Source organism: Trichosurus vulpecula, chromosome 7 (genome assembly GCF_011100635.1).
Source record: "Trichosurus vulpecula isolate mTriVul1 chromosome 7, mTriVul1.pri, whole genome shotgun sequence".
Lineage (NCBI taxonomy): Eukaryota > Metazoa > Chordata > Mammalia > Diprotodontia > Phalangeridae > Trichosurus > Trichosurus vulpecula.
In genome coordinates, this window is record NC_050579.1 from 257,331,909 (window position 1) to 257,347,283 (window position 15,375).

Below are 15,375 nucleotides of genomic sequence, written 5' to 3' on the forward strand. Positions count from 1 at the left end.
TTCAAAACTGGCTTCAAACACTTACTAGCTTTGTGACTCTGGGCAAGTCACTTAACCTTGTTTGCTTCAGATTCCTCATTAATGGCAAACCACTGCTGTATCTTTGCCAAGAAAACCCCAAATGGGGTGACAAACAGTCAGACACAAGTGAACAACATTTGTTCCCCATGTCTAACCTAGTCCCTGTCATGTAGTAGATACTTGGTAAAGAAATTTTTGTTGAATTAGCTGTTAATATTTAGGTTGAATATTTATGCTGAAAAATGAACAATTTAATCAGTCAACTTATTTTTTTTACTGCCCAACACAAAAGAACCAGTTTGTTTGGACATTTTCCCCCTACTTTTGAACAAGGTGTGAGCATAAGAGTCAAAACTATCTGTGTCCAAAACCTGTTTTAGGTGCTTACTGTGTGCCTGTGGGCAAATCACTTAATCTATTCAGCTTCAGTTTCTTCATCTTTATAGATTATTCCTATTTTTCAAGGGGAAAGAATAAAGATTGTGAAGTCTATGAGATCATATAAGAACGTATTTATGTATTAAACATGTATGTAAGTACACATGTGTATATATGTATGTATGTGTACTGTGGAAAAATATTATACTATTTTATATCATTTCTAATTTCAACCAGACCCAGAGCCTGATTTAATGAGTAACTGGATGAAGATCCAGGACCTGGGCTTCTGTGTTCTCTCTAAAAGTTTGCTCAGGCAATACCCTTATCTCTGTCAACAAGGCCAGATCATTAAGGATGTTACCCTAACCCCAAGAGAGATTACCTTGCTTAATATTCTACAGGTATATACTATGTTATGGAATGTAATGAGACACAGAGACGCTGGGCTGTAGTCTCAACTGACTTTTGTCAACATCCTTTACAACTCTATTCCATTAAGGAAAATCCTCTTCTTGTATCATGGTTAAACATACATGGGGGTCATAAATGTGAGGTAATACAGGCTTGCTAGCTCTGCTAAAATAACGTATATAAGTTTTCTCATTGCTTTGTTCAAGCAGCCAGAGCTTCTGCTCTGACTCCTTGTACGTACAAGTAAGCTAGCTTCGCTATGCTTTAAGGGAAAATAATAAACAACATGGATTTTTCTATCACCTAGCTCTGTTGTTTCCTTCAACCAAATTTTCAGGTTTAACAGTACACACACACACACACACACATACTTGTTGGTTCCAGTCCATGGAGCAGGAACTCTGGGGACTGTTTCTGGTCATGTGTTGGTAGTGGTTGGCATTTTGGTATGAAACAGAACCTGGAGGGTTGCTTTGGACTCCTCCTCTGCCCTGTGAGGTGGTGGGGAGGGAGGTGAAGCTATGTCATTTAAAAGAAGAGACAGCTTTAAGCTCAGTCTCTTGCTTCAAATCTCCTATAGGGCTAATAGTCCACTTAATCTTTAGATTCTTTATGAAGGGAAGTGGGGATGGTCAGGAATCTTTTCATCAAGTCCACCATTGCTTCTTTGTGGAGAAAAGGCAGAACGAGGCAAGCTTCTACCTGGGTCCCATGTCTTTTCCACTTTATGTTTCCTATCTTGAGTCAACCATTGTTCTCATGGTGTTGTTGTTCATTTTCCAAAGAGGACAAATGACATCATGAGGGTGCAGTCTTGACTTTTGGGTAAATTGGATTTAAATGAGACAGTGTTGTCAGAATCACTCTGTCTTCCAGTCATTAAAGTGCAGTGGCAAGACAAAAATCAAAATGACTGGTGATGGCCCTGGATGCAGTGGATGGTCTTGCACCCTATTTGAATATAAGCTCTCTTAGAGCAGAGACTCTTTCTTCCTTGCTTGTAATTGTATTACAAGAGCTTAGCATGGTGCCTGGCACTATTAAGTGCTCAATAAACACTGGCTACTTTTTCTTAAATCAATCTACCAACCAAAGCGTTAACAAGTAGCACCTGCTTTAAAGAATTCATAAATGTTTGTTCCTTTAGGTAAGTTAAAAATCCATTTGCAACCTTATTTACACTGATAAGCCTTTTCTTGGCCGAGTTCAAATAAACTTTTGCCCACCTTGGGTCAAATAGTCTCTTGATAAATTAAGTGGGATCTAAATTAATGAAGCTCTACTACACGTTGACTAGAACAGCCTACAAAGACATTTTTATATGGGCATCAGCATTTTTAATAACATGAATTCAACAACACAAATAGTTTAACCTTGGTAGAACCTGAAACAAGAGCAAAAGGTAGTGGGGAGAGGGGAGGAAACAGTTGAGTGTATAAAGTGTATGGGAGGGTGGAGGAGATTTTAAGTGCAACACTTAAAGAGTGCTGGCAATTTTAGAAGGGGTTTGTTTATTTGTATTACGTGTGAAAAGCCCACCAAACTACCATCTAAGCAGCCCTTTACAATCTGGGAGTCCAGCAAAAGGACTGCTAACTGAAAATGGAAAGAAGGGTTTTCTAGGCAATGGATGAGAAAGGAGGGGAGACCCTTTGCAGAATTTCTCCCAAGGGGCTTATCTAATTTCTTAAATCCTCCTAGGAATCAGACATCTTTTCTAAATCACATGACAACTAGTTTTCAAATAAATCTAATCTGAGGCCTAAATTACTCTGACTGAAGATTCTTTTCTCCAGAAGAAGGAATTCACTCTTACCTTTGCTCAATAATGCAGTCAAATGGGCTGAAAAAAATGTTTGCAAGATTTTGGATGTTGTCTTAACTCTTTGGGGCTCCTGCTGTCACCATTTCCATAGTGGACCAAGACACTGTACTTTCAGCCTTGCAGAACAGGTTCTTTTAAAAAAATATATATATATATATGTATGTATGTATGTAGTTTCACATTAGTCGTGTTGTAAAGAAGAATTAGAACCAATAGGAGGAACCACAAAAAAGAAGAAACAAAACAACAAAAGAGAGAGAGAGAGAGAGAAAATAGTATGCTTCAATGCGCATTCAGACTCCGTACTTCTTTTTCTGGATGTAGATAGCATTTTCCATCATGAGTCTTTTGAAGTTGTCTTAGATCCTTGCATTGCTGAGAAGAGCCAAGTCTTTCAAAGTTAGTCATTGTACAATGTGGCTGTACAATGTTCTCCTGGTTCTGCTCCCCTCACTCAGCGTCAGTTCATACAAATCTTTCCAGGTTTGTCTGAAGTCTGCCTGCTCATCATTTCTTATAGCACGATAGTATTCATTACATTCATATACCACAGCTTGTTGAGCTATTCCCCAATTGATAGGTAACCTCTCAATTTCTAATTCTTGGATACAAAAATAGCTGCTAAAATATTTTTGTACATATGGGTACTTTTCACATTTTTATGGTTTCTTTGTGATACAGATTTTGCTGGGTCAAAGGGTATGCATAGTTTTATAGCCCTTTAGGCATAGTTCCAAATTTCCCCAGGATGGTTAAATCAGGTCACAACTCCACCAACAATGCACTAGTGTTACAATTTTCCCACATCTTCTCCAATGTTTATCATTTTGTAGAACACATTCTTAAACTGTGCCTTATGGTGTACATTTCTAGACTTGGAGGTAACCCTGTGAGTTCAAGAGATCCCATTGTTTGGAGCTGGCTAGTGTTAAAGAAAGTTTCTGCATTAAACAAGATGGTCGCTGACAAGAAGATAGCTAGATACTATACATTGTAATATATATGTGTATATATATATATACACATATATAGGCATATAAGTATGTATTACATATACATATGTGTATGTGTGTGTATGTGTATGTATATATGTATATATACACTCATACATATTTTTCTGTACTGTGGAGGAAATGGATAAATCCTATAAGCAGAGTTTGAGGAAAACACCTTCTCCCTAGGGGGAAAAATAACCTTATAGGTCAAAGAAACAGAGCTACAGGGTTTTATAAACAGAAACAGACCCTAAGTCTGGCAAAGACAGGATGAACCTTATTGATTTCTCCCTTGAAGGAGGCCTCCACTATCTTGGCGACTTTCTACCCCACCAGGATATTCTGATAAGACTCTCCTCAGACAAATACACTGGAACAGACCTGATCTTTGCAATTCTTGAGACCCCCAAACTGAATACTTTCTTCTCCAAATGTCTGGCTATCACTATTACTCAGCCTCCCAAATAAGGGCAGTGGCTGAGTAGCTTCACCTGATAGGTTCATTTTGCTACTTCAGGGTCAATGCTATTGGTCAGCAGGTGTAAAAGCCTCTATATGTGTACCCACTGGCAACTGCCCATCAGCTAATTCTAATTTGCGTTTTTTTTTTGCTTATAGCCTTACCCCTCCATTTACTGACCTCCATTCAAAGGAACAAAGGAAAGAAGGATTCTTCTCCAGGCAGATCTTAGGACCTCTGTACTGAGGAATCCCATTAGCACATATTGTACTGCTGCATGATCTTCCCTTTCCCTGCTCCCAACCTCCCAGAAAATAAACGTATGGTCTTTGAGGGCAGAAACCATTTTATTCTTGTCTTTGTATCCCTAGTGCCTTACATATAGTAGGTGCTTTATAAATGCCTGTTGAATTGATTATTTTTTGGGTGAGGTATAAATTGTGCCTTAGAAAGGTTAGGTGATTTGCATAAAGTTTCACAGCTAAGTGATGCCAGCTGAGCCTTGAATTCAAATATTCTGACTCCTAGTCCTTGACTTTTCTGTTCCATCACATTTCAGTTGGTGACTGTTGAGTCCTTTTCTACACCACCTTAACCTTTCATCACTACTGTGTTATTTCATAGATTGTTTCCACTTTACCCAACTCTCCCATCTGACCCCACTTGAGTCTTGAGTTCCAGGATTTCTTGAATGATTCCTCTTCTACACAGGGCTTCCCAATTCATCCTCTGCTTCTCCAGAATTCCCACAGAAAGCCCTGAAGTCATCCCTACAGACTAAAAAATAGAATCCAAGATAGCTCTAAACCCACAACATAACCAGGGAACTGATGTTCTGCTTTGGTTGTATATAAAGATTTTTGAAGGGAAGTAAGGATTGAAGGGAGGAAATGGCCCCAGGAAGCAGCAGTGAAAAAGCTAAATAGATGCCAATAAATTCTAGTAGTGAATAGTCTATATAGCAGATGTCTCCTAGGAGAAGGGTAATGAATTGCTCTGGGACTGAAGCAAGAAAAACCTGATTGTAATGGAATGTCTTTAGGCTATAGGGAAAAGCCTGACATTTTTCATGACTGAGGCTTCTTTTTGAACTTCTGAGCAGTACCATTTGAATGTCATAGCCTCATGGAATAAGGACAGTCATATAGGCTAGAGGCTTTAGCTGAATATTTCTAGCAATAATGGCAGAGGGAGTCTTCCTGCTACTTCAGCTATAGTTCACAGACCTCAAAAGAAGCACTGCTAGAATTGGAGACCAAAAAAATGTTACTGATGTCAGGAATGGAAGCTACCAATCCACTGGCTCTCAAAGTTACAGCTAGAAAATAAAAAACACAACAACAACAATCACAAATTCAGTCAAACCAATCATTTTGAAGAGGTTTAATCAAAATGAATATGGTAGGGAACCATAGGTTTCTAGGGGTGCTCAACACCCCAAAGTACCTACACACCGGATCCTGCCGAAAGAATTCGACTCAAGCCTTCTCAGCCAAGGGAAGAGACAAAGTTTATTAAGGGTTTGCCACAATGGGTTGTCTTAAGAAATCCCACCCTTTGTGACACCTGTTTCCACAAGCGGGCCAGATTCAATCTACTGAGCCAGATTGAATCTGAGCACCTTCATGGAGGCAAGATGGAGATTATATACACAAAGATTGTGGGAGGGATTGAGGGGTGGTCTGGGGTGACTAGAGGAGGAGTTTAGGAAGGGACTTGAGGAGGAGTCTAAGGAGGAGCTTGATGGGACTTAGATGAGGTCAGACTCCAGGGTGGGAAATAGCTGAAGGCTACATGGAGACATACAGACAATAGAGGGCTGGGGTAACAGAGCTAGGGTATAGATATTGTGATCAGGATTAAGTGATCAGGAAACAGCTGGACAATAGAGGGCTAGGCTAGGCAGAGACTTGAGCCAAATGATAATGCAAGGCCCATGGCCTTAGGGGAAGGCCAGATCCAGTTGGAAGACTCAAGAAGAGTTCAAGGGGACTCCCAGAGACTGTATTCCAGGTTCAAGGGGGTTCCCAGAGATTGTGCCCTCATCAATTTGACATCAGTCTCTAGAAGTGATTAGGGAAGATAAATATTGTGAGTGTTCAGACCTTGATGCTGAATGTTTTCATCAGATGATCTTCTTAAACAATGAGCTGAAGCCTGCTGAGAGGATCAGTTTGGATTCTGGTTTCTAAGCCTATTATCCTCTTCCTATAAGAAATGCTTATAAGTCATCTATTTCATTAAAAATAAATTTTATTCCTTGTAAGACTATGTAATACTGGAAAAATCAGTTACTGTTAGGAACCCCTGAGAAACCCCCTAGCTACTGACAAGCACCCCCAGAAAGAATGGACTCAGATCTCTTCGGCATTTAGCAGATATCCCTGGGGCCCTGTGACTCCTCCAAGGAATGTCAATAGATAGGACCATCCAACAGAAGGATAACCTGGCAGACCCTTTCTGTCTAGTAGATATCCCTGGGGCTCCGTGACTCCACCAAGGAATGTCAATAAGATTATCCCACTAAACGATAACCTATCAGAATCTTTTGATCAGTCAGGACCCTTTGTTCCTGTTCCCCTCACCCTGTGACCTGGCCTGTAGGTTCCAGGAGATAATTAACCCCTGTACCTCGTATGTCCTATAAAAGCCACACCTTCACCCCAACACGGGGCCATTGATTTGGGTAGCAAGACCCCAGTGGTCGCCAGCTAATAAATTCTCCATTTAAAACTTATACTCTGTGGCGTGCCTCACTCGCGACTGGTGCAACAACTATACTCAGTTTTTCTGGGTATGCTATTTTTAGCTGTAAGCTACATTGTTTCCCTTCTGAAATATTGTATTTAAAGCTCTCTGCTTTTTATATTGACAGCTACTAAATCATGTGCTATTCTGCAATCTTGATTCTGCCCACATTTTGATTTTAATACACAGTACCAGATGTGCTTATAGCACAAATGGAAATGTAACAAAAGAAATCAAAGATGAAGAAAATAGCTGTAATAAACCAAGTACACAAGGTAGAGGTCTAACCTGGAGGGGATAAAATACTGAGGGAGTGGAAGGAATGATTTTCAAAGTATCTGAGAGAATATGATCAAAATATGTCAAATTCCTCATTTATATAACATTAATTGAAAGTGATTTACATATGCTTATCAAGAGCATCCTTGATGATGATAAAAGGGAGCAGATAGATTTTCACAATTAATATTCCACAGTAGACCACTGATTTACCATAACACGATTCACAATAAGATATCAAAATACAAGACATCCGCCCCACCCCGTCCCATGTTTATTGTTTGTTGAGTATTTTTTAAAAAGCAGTTGGCTCAGTAGAGAAAATAAAACTCATGCATATTTAAGTTATTCAAGATTCCTTGAAAGATATAGCAGATAACCATTTCAGCAACTTTTTGTTCATTACATTCAAGCATGAGCATTACATGAAGCAAGGAGTCAAATGCTTGCTAAGAATATTCACCATTCATTTATTAGATCCAGTTCAGAATCCAGTGAAGTGTTCTCCCTTTGGTGAGGTCTTCCAGTTACTACTTTTTCCAGAAGGTATTTGGCTGATTATATCAAGCCTTGAAATACTTCAGAGCCTTCTAATTGAGCCCTATTGACCAGACAATGGTTGCAGCTTAATGAACAACCTAAAAAACTCAGCCATCAGGCATCAAAGTGAACAAAAGGATGAAAGCAAACTGGATTGCCTTTGAGAAATCTTCAAAGTCCTTTTAATGACACCAGACTTTTCATTCAAGCAAAGACTCATCTTTTACATACCAAAACTTTGCCTGTGCAATTGTTTAGCTGTGAGTCACAAAACACTACAATCTTTATTCTTTAGTTTCTTAACTCAATTTTATTTTTATTGTAGGTCCACGTTCTCTTTCCCCCTCTTCTCTACCTCTTGCCTTCCTCCATGAAGAAAGCAAGAAAAATAAAACCCCTATTACAAATATGTATGTATATTAAAGTAAACCAAATTTCCAAATTGGCCGAGTCCACAAAAAATGTGCTCAATCTGCATCCTGAATTCATGACCTATCAGGAGGTGGCATGTTTCGATATAAGTCTTCTGGAGTGGCGTTGGTCATTAGAACACCATAATCTTTAAAGATCTGAAATAAAGGATCATCCTGATATAGCCCATTATAAATAATATAAAAATTATCCAAGAGTCCATTGATTAGGTACTGCTGCCAATTACCAAATCGTCACATAGAGATAGTTATCAGCAGATTTTATTTATGCTCAGAGCGAAGGCTCATCTGTACGAAAAGTAAGAGAGCCTAGAACATCAGCTTCAGTAACCTTAAATAGAATAGGAATACATAAGCAGCATGGAAAGGTGGAATTTTGCAGAAAACAAGAGGGGATGTGTGAATGAAGATGATGAGCTAGTCACATGGTGAGAGTGAGGCACAGCTAACAGATACCTTACGTGTTCTACTGGTATCATTTGATGTAAAGAGAAAGCAACCAAGGACCGTAGCATTTTGAGAAACTTATGGGGAAACACGGAATCATGGAAAATAATCACTTAGGAAGGACAGACATTTTCCTGCACTCCCAGGTCTTAGATCTCTCAGAAGACATCGAATCCCCGGTCGCTCTCTGCAACGCTGCTTGCTGACTCTCTCACATTTCCTTACAGATTGAGCCAAGAGAAAGAGCTGACATCTTCTTTGTTCTGCAACGCCATTTCCAGACTTTCCCTATCTTTCTTTTTTAAGATTCACTCAGTCTATTTATCATCTGGGTCCACATCCTTGTTGCTGTGATCTACCATATTCTCCAGGGCAGCTAGGTGGTACGGTGGATACAGTGGTACGGTGGATAGAGGGCTGGGCCTAGAGTCAGAAAGCTGCATCTTAGCAAGTTCGTATCTGGCCTCAGACAACTGATGACCCTAGGCAAGTCACATAACTTTGTTTGCCTCGGTTTCTTAAAGGAAAGAGTAAATCACTCCCATATCTTTGCCAAAAGCAAAACAAAATCCCCAAATAGGTTCACAAAGAGTTGGATATGATTTAAAAAAAAACCACTGAACTAAACATTGTGTTTTCTATTTTTTCTTATTTTTTTCCCTTCACAAGTTGGACTCTCTAGTTCATCAATTAAATTGTCTTCCACCCTTAACTGTCTTGTCTCACTGTCATCTGCAATCTGCCAGGCCTTATCCCTGGATCACCTTTTTTGGTCATTGGCTAAACTGTCACACACAGAACTCATTAACCTCACTCATAAAATTGTCCTGGTTCCCAAATACTTTGTGGCTCTGTTCTGTGTTTATTAATTTGAGATATTAGTTACTATTGGTAATAGCTTCATAACTTTTAATTTGCAGATTTAACTTTTAAAAGAATATCAAAGGATCATAGATTCAGAGACAGAATGGATCTAGAGGCGACCAAATCTAATATTTTCATTTTATAAAAAAAGTTAAGTGACTTGTTCAAGGTCACAAAGTTGTTAAGCGTCAAAGCTAGGATTCAAAAGCAGGATCTCTGATGTTAAACATAGTGTCCTTTTCGCTTGATGTTGTTTCCATGCTTAGCTCTGGTAGGGTTGAGGCGGGAGAGTGAGGAAGGAAGCTAAAAGTTCTGTATCCTATCTCTAGTCAAATGATCTGAATTACAAATTTTGTGTTCTCCCTAATATGGAGTTTTCTGAACCTTATTTATAAAAATTATAATATTTGCATTACAACATTTGAAGTTTTATGATTGATAACTATGTTAGAACAACTTTTTTTTGGTGGGGGGAAGGCAGGGCAATTGGGGTTAAGTGACTTGCCCAAGGTCACAAAGCTAGTGAGTGTGTCAAGGGTCTGAGGTCGGATTTGAACTCAGCTCCTCCTGACTCCAGGACCTGTGCTCTACTCACTGTGCCACCTAGCTGCCCCTTAGAACAACTTTTGAAGAACTAAATGTCCAATTCAATGTTTTCCTCAACTATCCTTAATGTTTGACTTTTTTTCCCTCAATGTCTTTTGAAACAAGTGTTAATTGTGAACAAATCTTCCCAAATGGATTGCCTTCACTCTTTGTATTGAGTCCATTTCATTTGGGGGGTGGGGGTGGGGGAAGGAAGGACAATTGGGATTAAGTGACTTACCCAAGGTCACACAGCTAGTAAGTATGTCAAGTATCTGAGGCCAGATGTGAACTCAGGTCCTCCTGACTCCAGGGCTGGTGCTTTACTCACTGTGCCACCTAGCTGCCCTATTGAGTCCATTTCAAAGCATTCTGTTGTGTTCATTTCTTTTTCTAGCTCTCTTCTAAGCCAGATAAAGCATAGGCCAAAGTTTACCTTTCATACTTTTCTGAATATAGTAAAGCCTTTGCTTCCTTCATCTCTTCATGTAACAAAGAGCTAATACAACAATCCTATAATGTACTAAAGTTATTATTAAATGACATGTTCATTATATATGTATATATACTATATATCACTTTATATTATATATACATTGCATATGTGTTATATATCACATGTGTTACATGTCACAATGTTTCACATATAACAAATAACTTAATGGTTATAGATAGTATAATAGTAACATGTCTATGTTGTATTTGTATGTTAGTATTTGTGATATTTATGTTATATGTGAATAACATATCACTTAGTATGTATTATATGATATATGTTATATATGGGTATGAATAACATATATATCACTTAATAGTCATATGCATATAAAACATGTGGGAAGCTAGGAGGGAGGGTAGAGGAGGGAAAGCTTTCCTAACATTCCAGGTGTTAGGGATAGCCAGTTGTTTGAGACAGGATTTTTAAATAATTGGAGAGACAACCTTAGGAGAAACAAAGTAAATTTATTTTACAAACCTTGCAAGATTTGGGCACACCTCCATAAGGGAGAAGGTGAGGTAAAAGGGAGCCTGCCTTAATTTATACTCTTTAATGAAAAGATTCCCACCCACCTCTATCCCTTCTCACCATTGGCTGGGAGGTAGGCTTACAGTCTAGGCATGAAAACTATACAGAGGACCAAGGTTGATCCGGTCCATTCAGGTTTTCTCCTATCAGAACTCAACTGCCAGGGTGGCATCTGAAAGTCTAGGAAAAGAAATGGGGTGGGGGGAGAGGAGAGACCTTCCTGGAGCAGAGAAGAAATAGCTCACAGGAAGTTCATTATCTTCTAATATCTGAGAGAGAGGGGGAAGGGCATGCCCACAGTTCCAGGCCCTGACCTTTCAAAATCACAAAGCCAAATCCCAAAACCTCTCCTACTCCATTAGACATACCCTGTGAAGTCTTCACAATTATCCATCCCATTCACAGTGATGTATATATATATATATATATATATATATATATATATATATATATATACACACACACATACACAGACACATATACATACTACATATGTTACTATTTTAAGTATATGTTACTATTAAGTGATGAATGTTATATATGTGGTATATCACATGTGTTATATATAGCATACATTACTTAATTGTAACATATATGTGAGTATGGTCCACAATCATAAGGAATTAATTTTACTTTATTCAGTCTTCAAACTGGAAGTTTATTTGAGCCATTTTCTATTTATCTAGTGAGAAGTGAAATAACTTAAATGGCTAATAAATATCTAAGGTGAGGTCAAAAGTCAGGAACTCTTTCTACTTTGCCATATCGCCACTCTGGTGAGGAAACCAAAGCCTTAAAAGGTAAATTGACTTACCCAAGGTCAGACAGCTTGTCACTGGGAGAGCTAAAACTACAACCTGTCTCTTCTAGCTCTACATCCAGTTCCTCTCTCTCTCTCTCTCTCTCTCTCTCTCTCTGTCTCTCTCTCTCTCTCTCTCTCGCTCTCTCTCTCTCTCTCTCTGTCTTTCTCTCTCTCTCTCCCTCCTTTCACTCCTGTAGACATTCATCCCCTTTCAAGGGATGAAGGAGCTGAGACTCAGAAGAGATTAAGTAATTTGTCCAAAGTCATAAAAATGGGCTGAACCTAGGATGAAATGCCTTTTATCTTGCCTTGACAATTAATCTTTTCAAATCACTTAGCACATTTTTTTAAAAAATCCATTTTAGCATCACTTTACCAAAATGGTTGGGTCACTTTGTAATTCTTCTAAACTTCACTAAATGGCCCCCTCTTTCTTTCCTGGACCACAGCCGGATCCCACAAGCAGTTGTTTCAGAGCTCCCTTCACATCTTTGTTCCTCAGGGTATAGATCAGGGGGTTCAGCATAGGTGTCACCACCGTGTAGAAGAGAGCAACAAACTTACCCTGTTCATGTGAACTACTCTTAGCTGGCTGAAGATACATGAAGATGATGCTGCCATAAAACAGGAACACTACCACCAAGTGGGAGGAGCAGGTGTTAAATGCCTTGTATCTCCCCACAGCGGATTTGATCTTTAGTACAGCCCGAGAAATCTGACTGTAAGAAACCAGGATGAGTCCCAGGGGCAATACAACAAAGATGAAGCTGGCTATATACATCTCCACCTCATTGAGACTGGTATCCACACAGGCCAGCTGCATGATAAGGGGCATCTCACAGAAGAAGTGGTCAATACGGTTGTGACCACACAGAGGCAGTTGTACTGTGAGTGTCGAGCCTAGCAGAGAGGTAGAAAGGCCACCAAGCCATGCAGTTGAGGCAAGGCCCCAGCAGACCCATGAATTCATGATGACAGTGTAGTGGAGGGGCTGGCAGATAGCAACATAGCGGTCATAGGACATGACTGCTAGGAGGACACACTCAGTGGCCCCCAACCAATGGGAAATATAAAACTGGACCACACAACCTGCATGGCTAATTGTCTTCTCTGGTCCCCATAGGTTGACTAGTAGTTGAGGGACAATACTAGTAGTAAAGCTGATGTCTAAGAAAGAGAGGTTGGTGAGGAAGAAGTACATGGGAGTGTGAAGCCTGGCATCTAAGCGAGACACTAGCATGATGGCAGCATTTCCCAAAAGGGTCAACACATAGAAAATTGAGACAAATATAAAAAGAATTGTCTCTAGTAATGGTCGGTCAGAGAAGCCCAGTAATAGAAAGCCTTCTGGGATGCTTATGTTGACTTTTTCCATTATTCTTAAATATCAGGGGACACTGGAAGAGAAGAGGAAAACATAATCAAAACTATTGCTTCATATCTAAGTGCGTAGAGCCCCCAATAATGAGGAGATCATGTGACAGGTTCATCATTTCTGGTCATATGGATCAGGTGTCTCTGATGACATCATTTATAAAACTTTTACTAGTCAACTTTTGTTTGATAATGCCTTAAAACCTACTCACACCCATTACTCTCTTGGCTTCTGAGATAACTTTTAGCTTCAATTCTTCAGAGAGTAAAAGGCCTATAGAATTCCCATACATGACATTCCATCTCCTATTTCACGCCTTTGCACAGACTCTCCAATCATCCCATGACTCGAATCTACTCCTTACCTACTTACCTTCAGAAAGACCCTAACTTCCTTCAAGAATCAGCTCAAGTATTACATCATAAATAAAGTTTATTCTGTTCCCTCCAGTTGATAGTGCCCTACTGCATCCAATTACTTTGAATTTACTTTATATTTTATAATTACTTTTGAGTACATATCATTTCTTCCAATAGAATGTAAGCTCCTTGAGGAACTGAATTGTTTTATTTTTTATCTTTTTTAATGCCTAGCACAGAACATGAATGATTAGTAAATTATTATTATGTACCCACCATGGGCCAAACATTACAATAAATGCCAGGGAATACAAATACAAAAGATAATCCCTGCCCTCAAAGAGCATATGTGTTACCTCTCTGTATTCTAATCAGAAGAGGTAACACATAAAAGGGAGTGGTAGACAAGGGAAGGTGTTTTAGTCTGGTGAGTAAATTTTGAGATATGGGGAGTCTACACCCATTAAATCTGATTGACATATCCAGAAACAATTTTAGTGTATGGGTGTGTGTATGTGTGTATGAGAGGGGTTGTTCAATTATTTCCCTCCCCAAGCCCAATTAGTGAAATCACAGCAGAGGTAGATAACATAGACAAAAAAGTGTTAAATGAAATGCAAAGAAGTATTTTTCACTTTGTTGCCTCTCTGGAAGTGTGAAGACATGAAGAAATCAGAGGAAAGTTCCCACTGACTGACCAAAGACTGGCCAAGCCCAGGTGGCTTTTAGTAAACTAGCCTGACAGCTCCCAGAGGGAAAAGAGAGGTAGGAAAGCTTTGTAGAGTATAATCCAGGGAACAGAGAAGAGAGACAATTATGGAGGAAGAACCTTGTTCTTGAGAGGGGAAGGAGTAACAGAGATTTCTTCCCCCCTTCTCTCCTCATAACCATGGTGACTTGGTGAACTCCCATTGTGAAACACTATACCCAATAGAGAGTTAAGAAAAAAAACATTAAAATGGAGATAGCTTCAAAGAGGGGCCCCTGGAAGCAGAGAAGAGTCAATCATAATTTCAAGAGAAAATTAGCCCTGACAATCAGGAGTCCAGCTGCATTTAGGACTAGGCTTAGGGAACCCAGGTGAATGTCAAGAAAAGACACTGAGGAAGGCACAAGAGGGAAAAATATGAGAATATCATGAGACTAGAAAAGGCACAAGGGTCCTATGGTGCTACAGGTATGAGTTATCTTGGCCACATATGTACCTAACAATCAGTATACTTTGGATTTATGTTTATTCTTCTCACTAATGCTATGTGTATTTATGACAAAATATGACCCAGCTTTGTTTGTTTGTTTATTTATTTATTTGGGGGGAGAAGTGAAAAGAAGATGTTTTGTAATAACTTACTTTGCCATCTTAGTAAATACATTTTTATAGAACTAATTATGTCTGTTGGCTGATTGTTAAAGGTAAACACACCAAAAAGGTCTTGTGAGCTTTATTTTTAATAGAGCAGACCCACATAGTACCTAGAATCTGAGGTAGTAATCGTGCTAGGGACCCAATCTCCATCTTAGTAGTGTAAGTGCAAGTTGGAGGGAATAGGCTTAGATGGGATGTGATAGTAGTTTAATTTGACTACAATTACCAGAGTAAGAGGTTAAAAGTGCGTGGAAGATAAGGGTGTGTGTTCAGTAGCACAGTGGAAGGCAAGAACATGGTCAATGTAGATTGATGGATAGGATTGAAACAAGGCCTGGTTGTTCTAGCCTGAGACTGTGTGAATTTGAACATATTCTTTCATCAATCTAGACAGTTTGGACCCAGGGCAAGAGTTCTAAATCTGAGTAAATTAAGTGTCACAAGGAGGCCTGGTGTTCT

At 39.2% G+C, this 15,375-nt stretch overlaps 1 protein-coding gene across 1 annotated transcript; it reads right to left on the reverse strand.

The window, feature by feature from the left end:
- Positions 1-12,231: 12,231 nt before the first annotated feature.
- Positions 12,232-13,197, reverse strand: LOC118857924 (olfactory receptor 2C3-like). The gene has a single exon (XM_036768386.1). The coding sequence runs from the start codon at positions 13,189-13,191 to the stop codon at positions 12,232-12,234; it is 960 nt and encodes a 319-aa protein (XP_036624281.1). The 5' UTR covers positions 13,192-13,197.
- Positions 13,198-15,375: the final 2,178 nt, after the last annotated feature.

What these genes read in the sequence shown, in the direction of transcription:
- LOC118857924 (XM_036768386.1), bottom strand. Translation starts at nt 13,191, where the DNA reads ATGGAAAAAGTCAACATAAGCATCCCAGAAGGCTTTCTATTACTGGGC.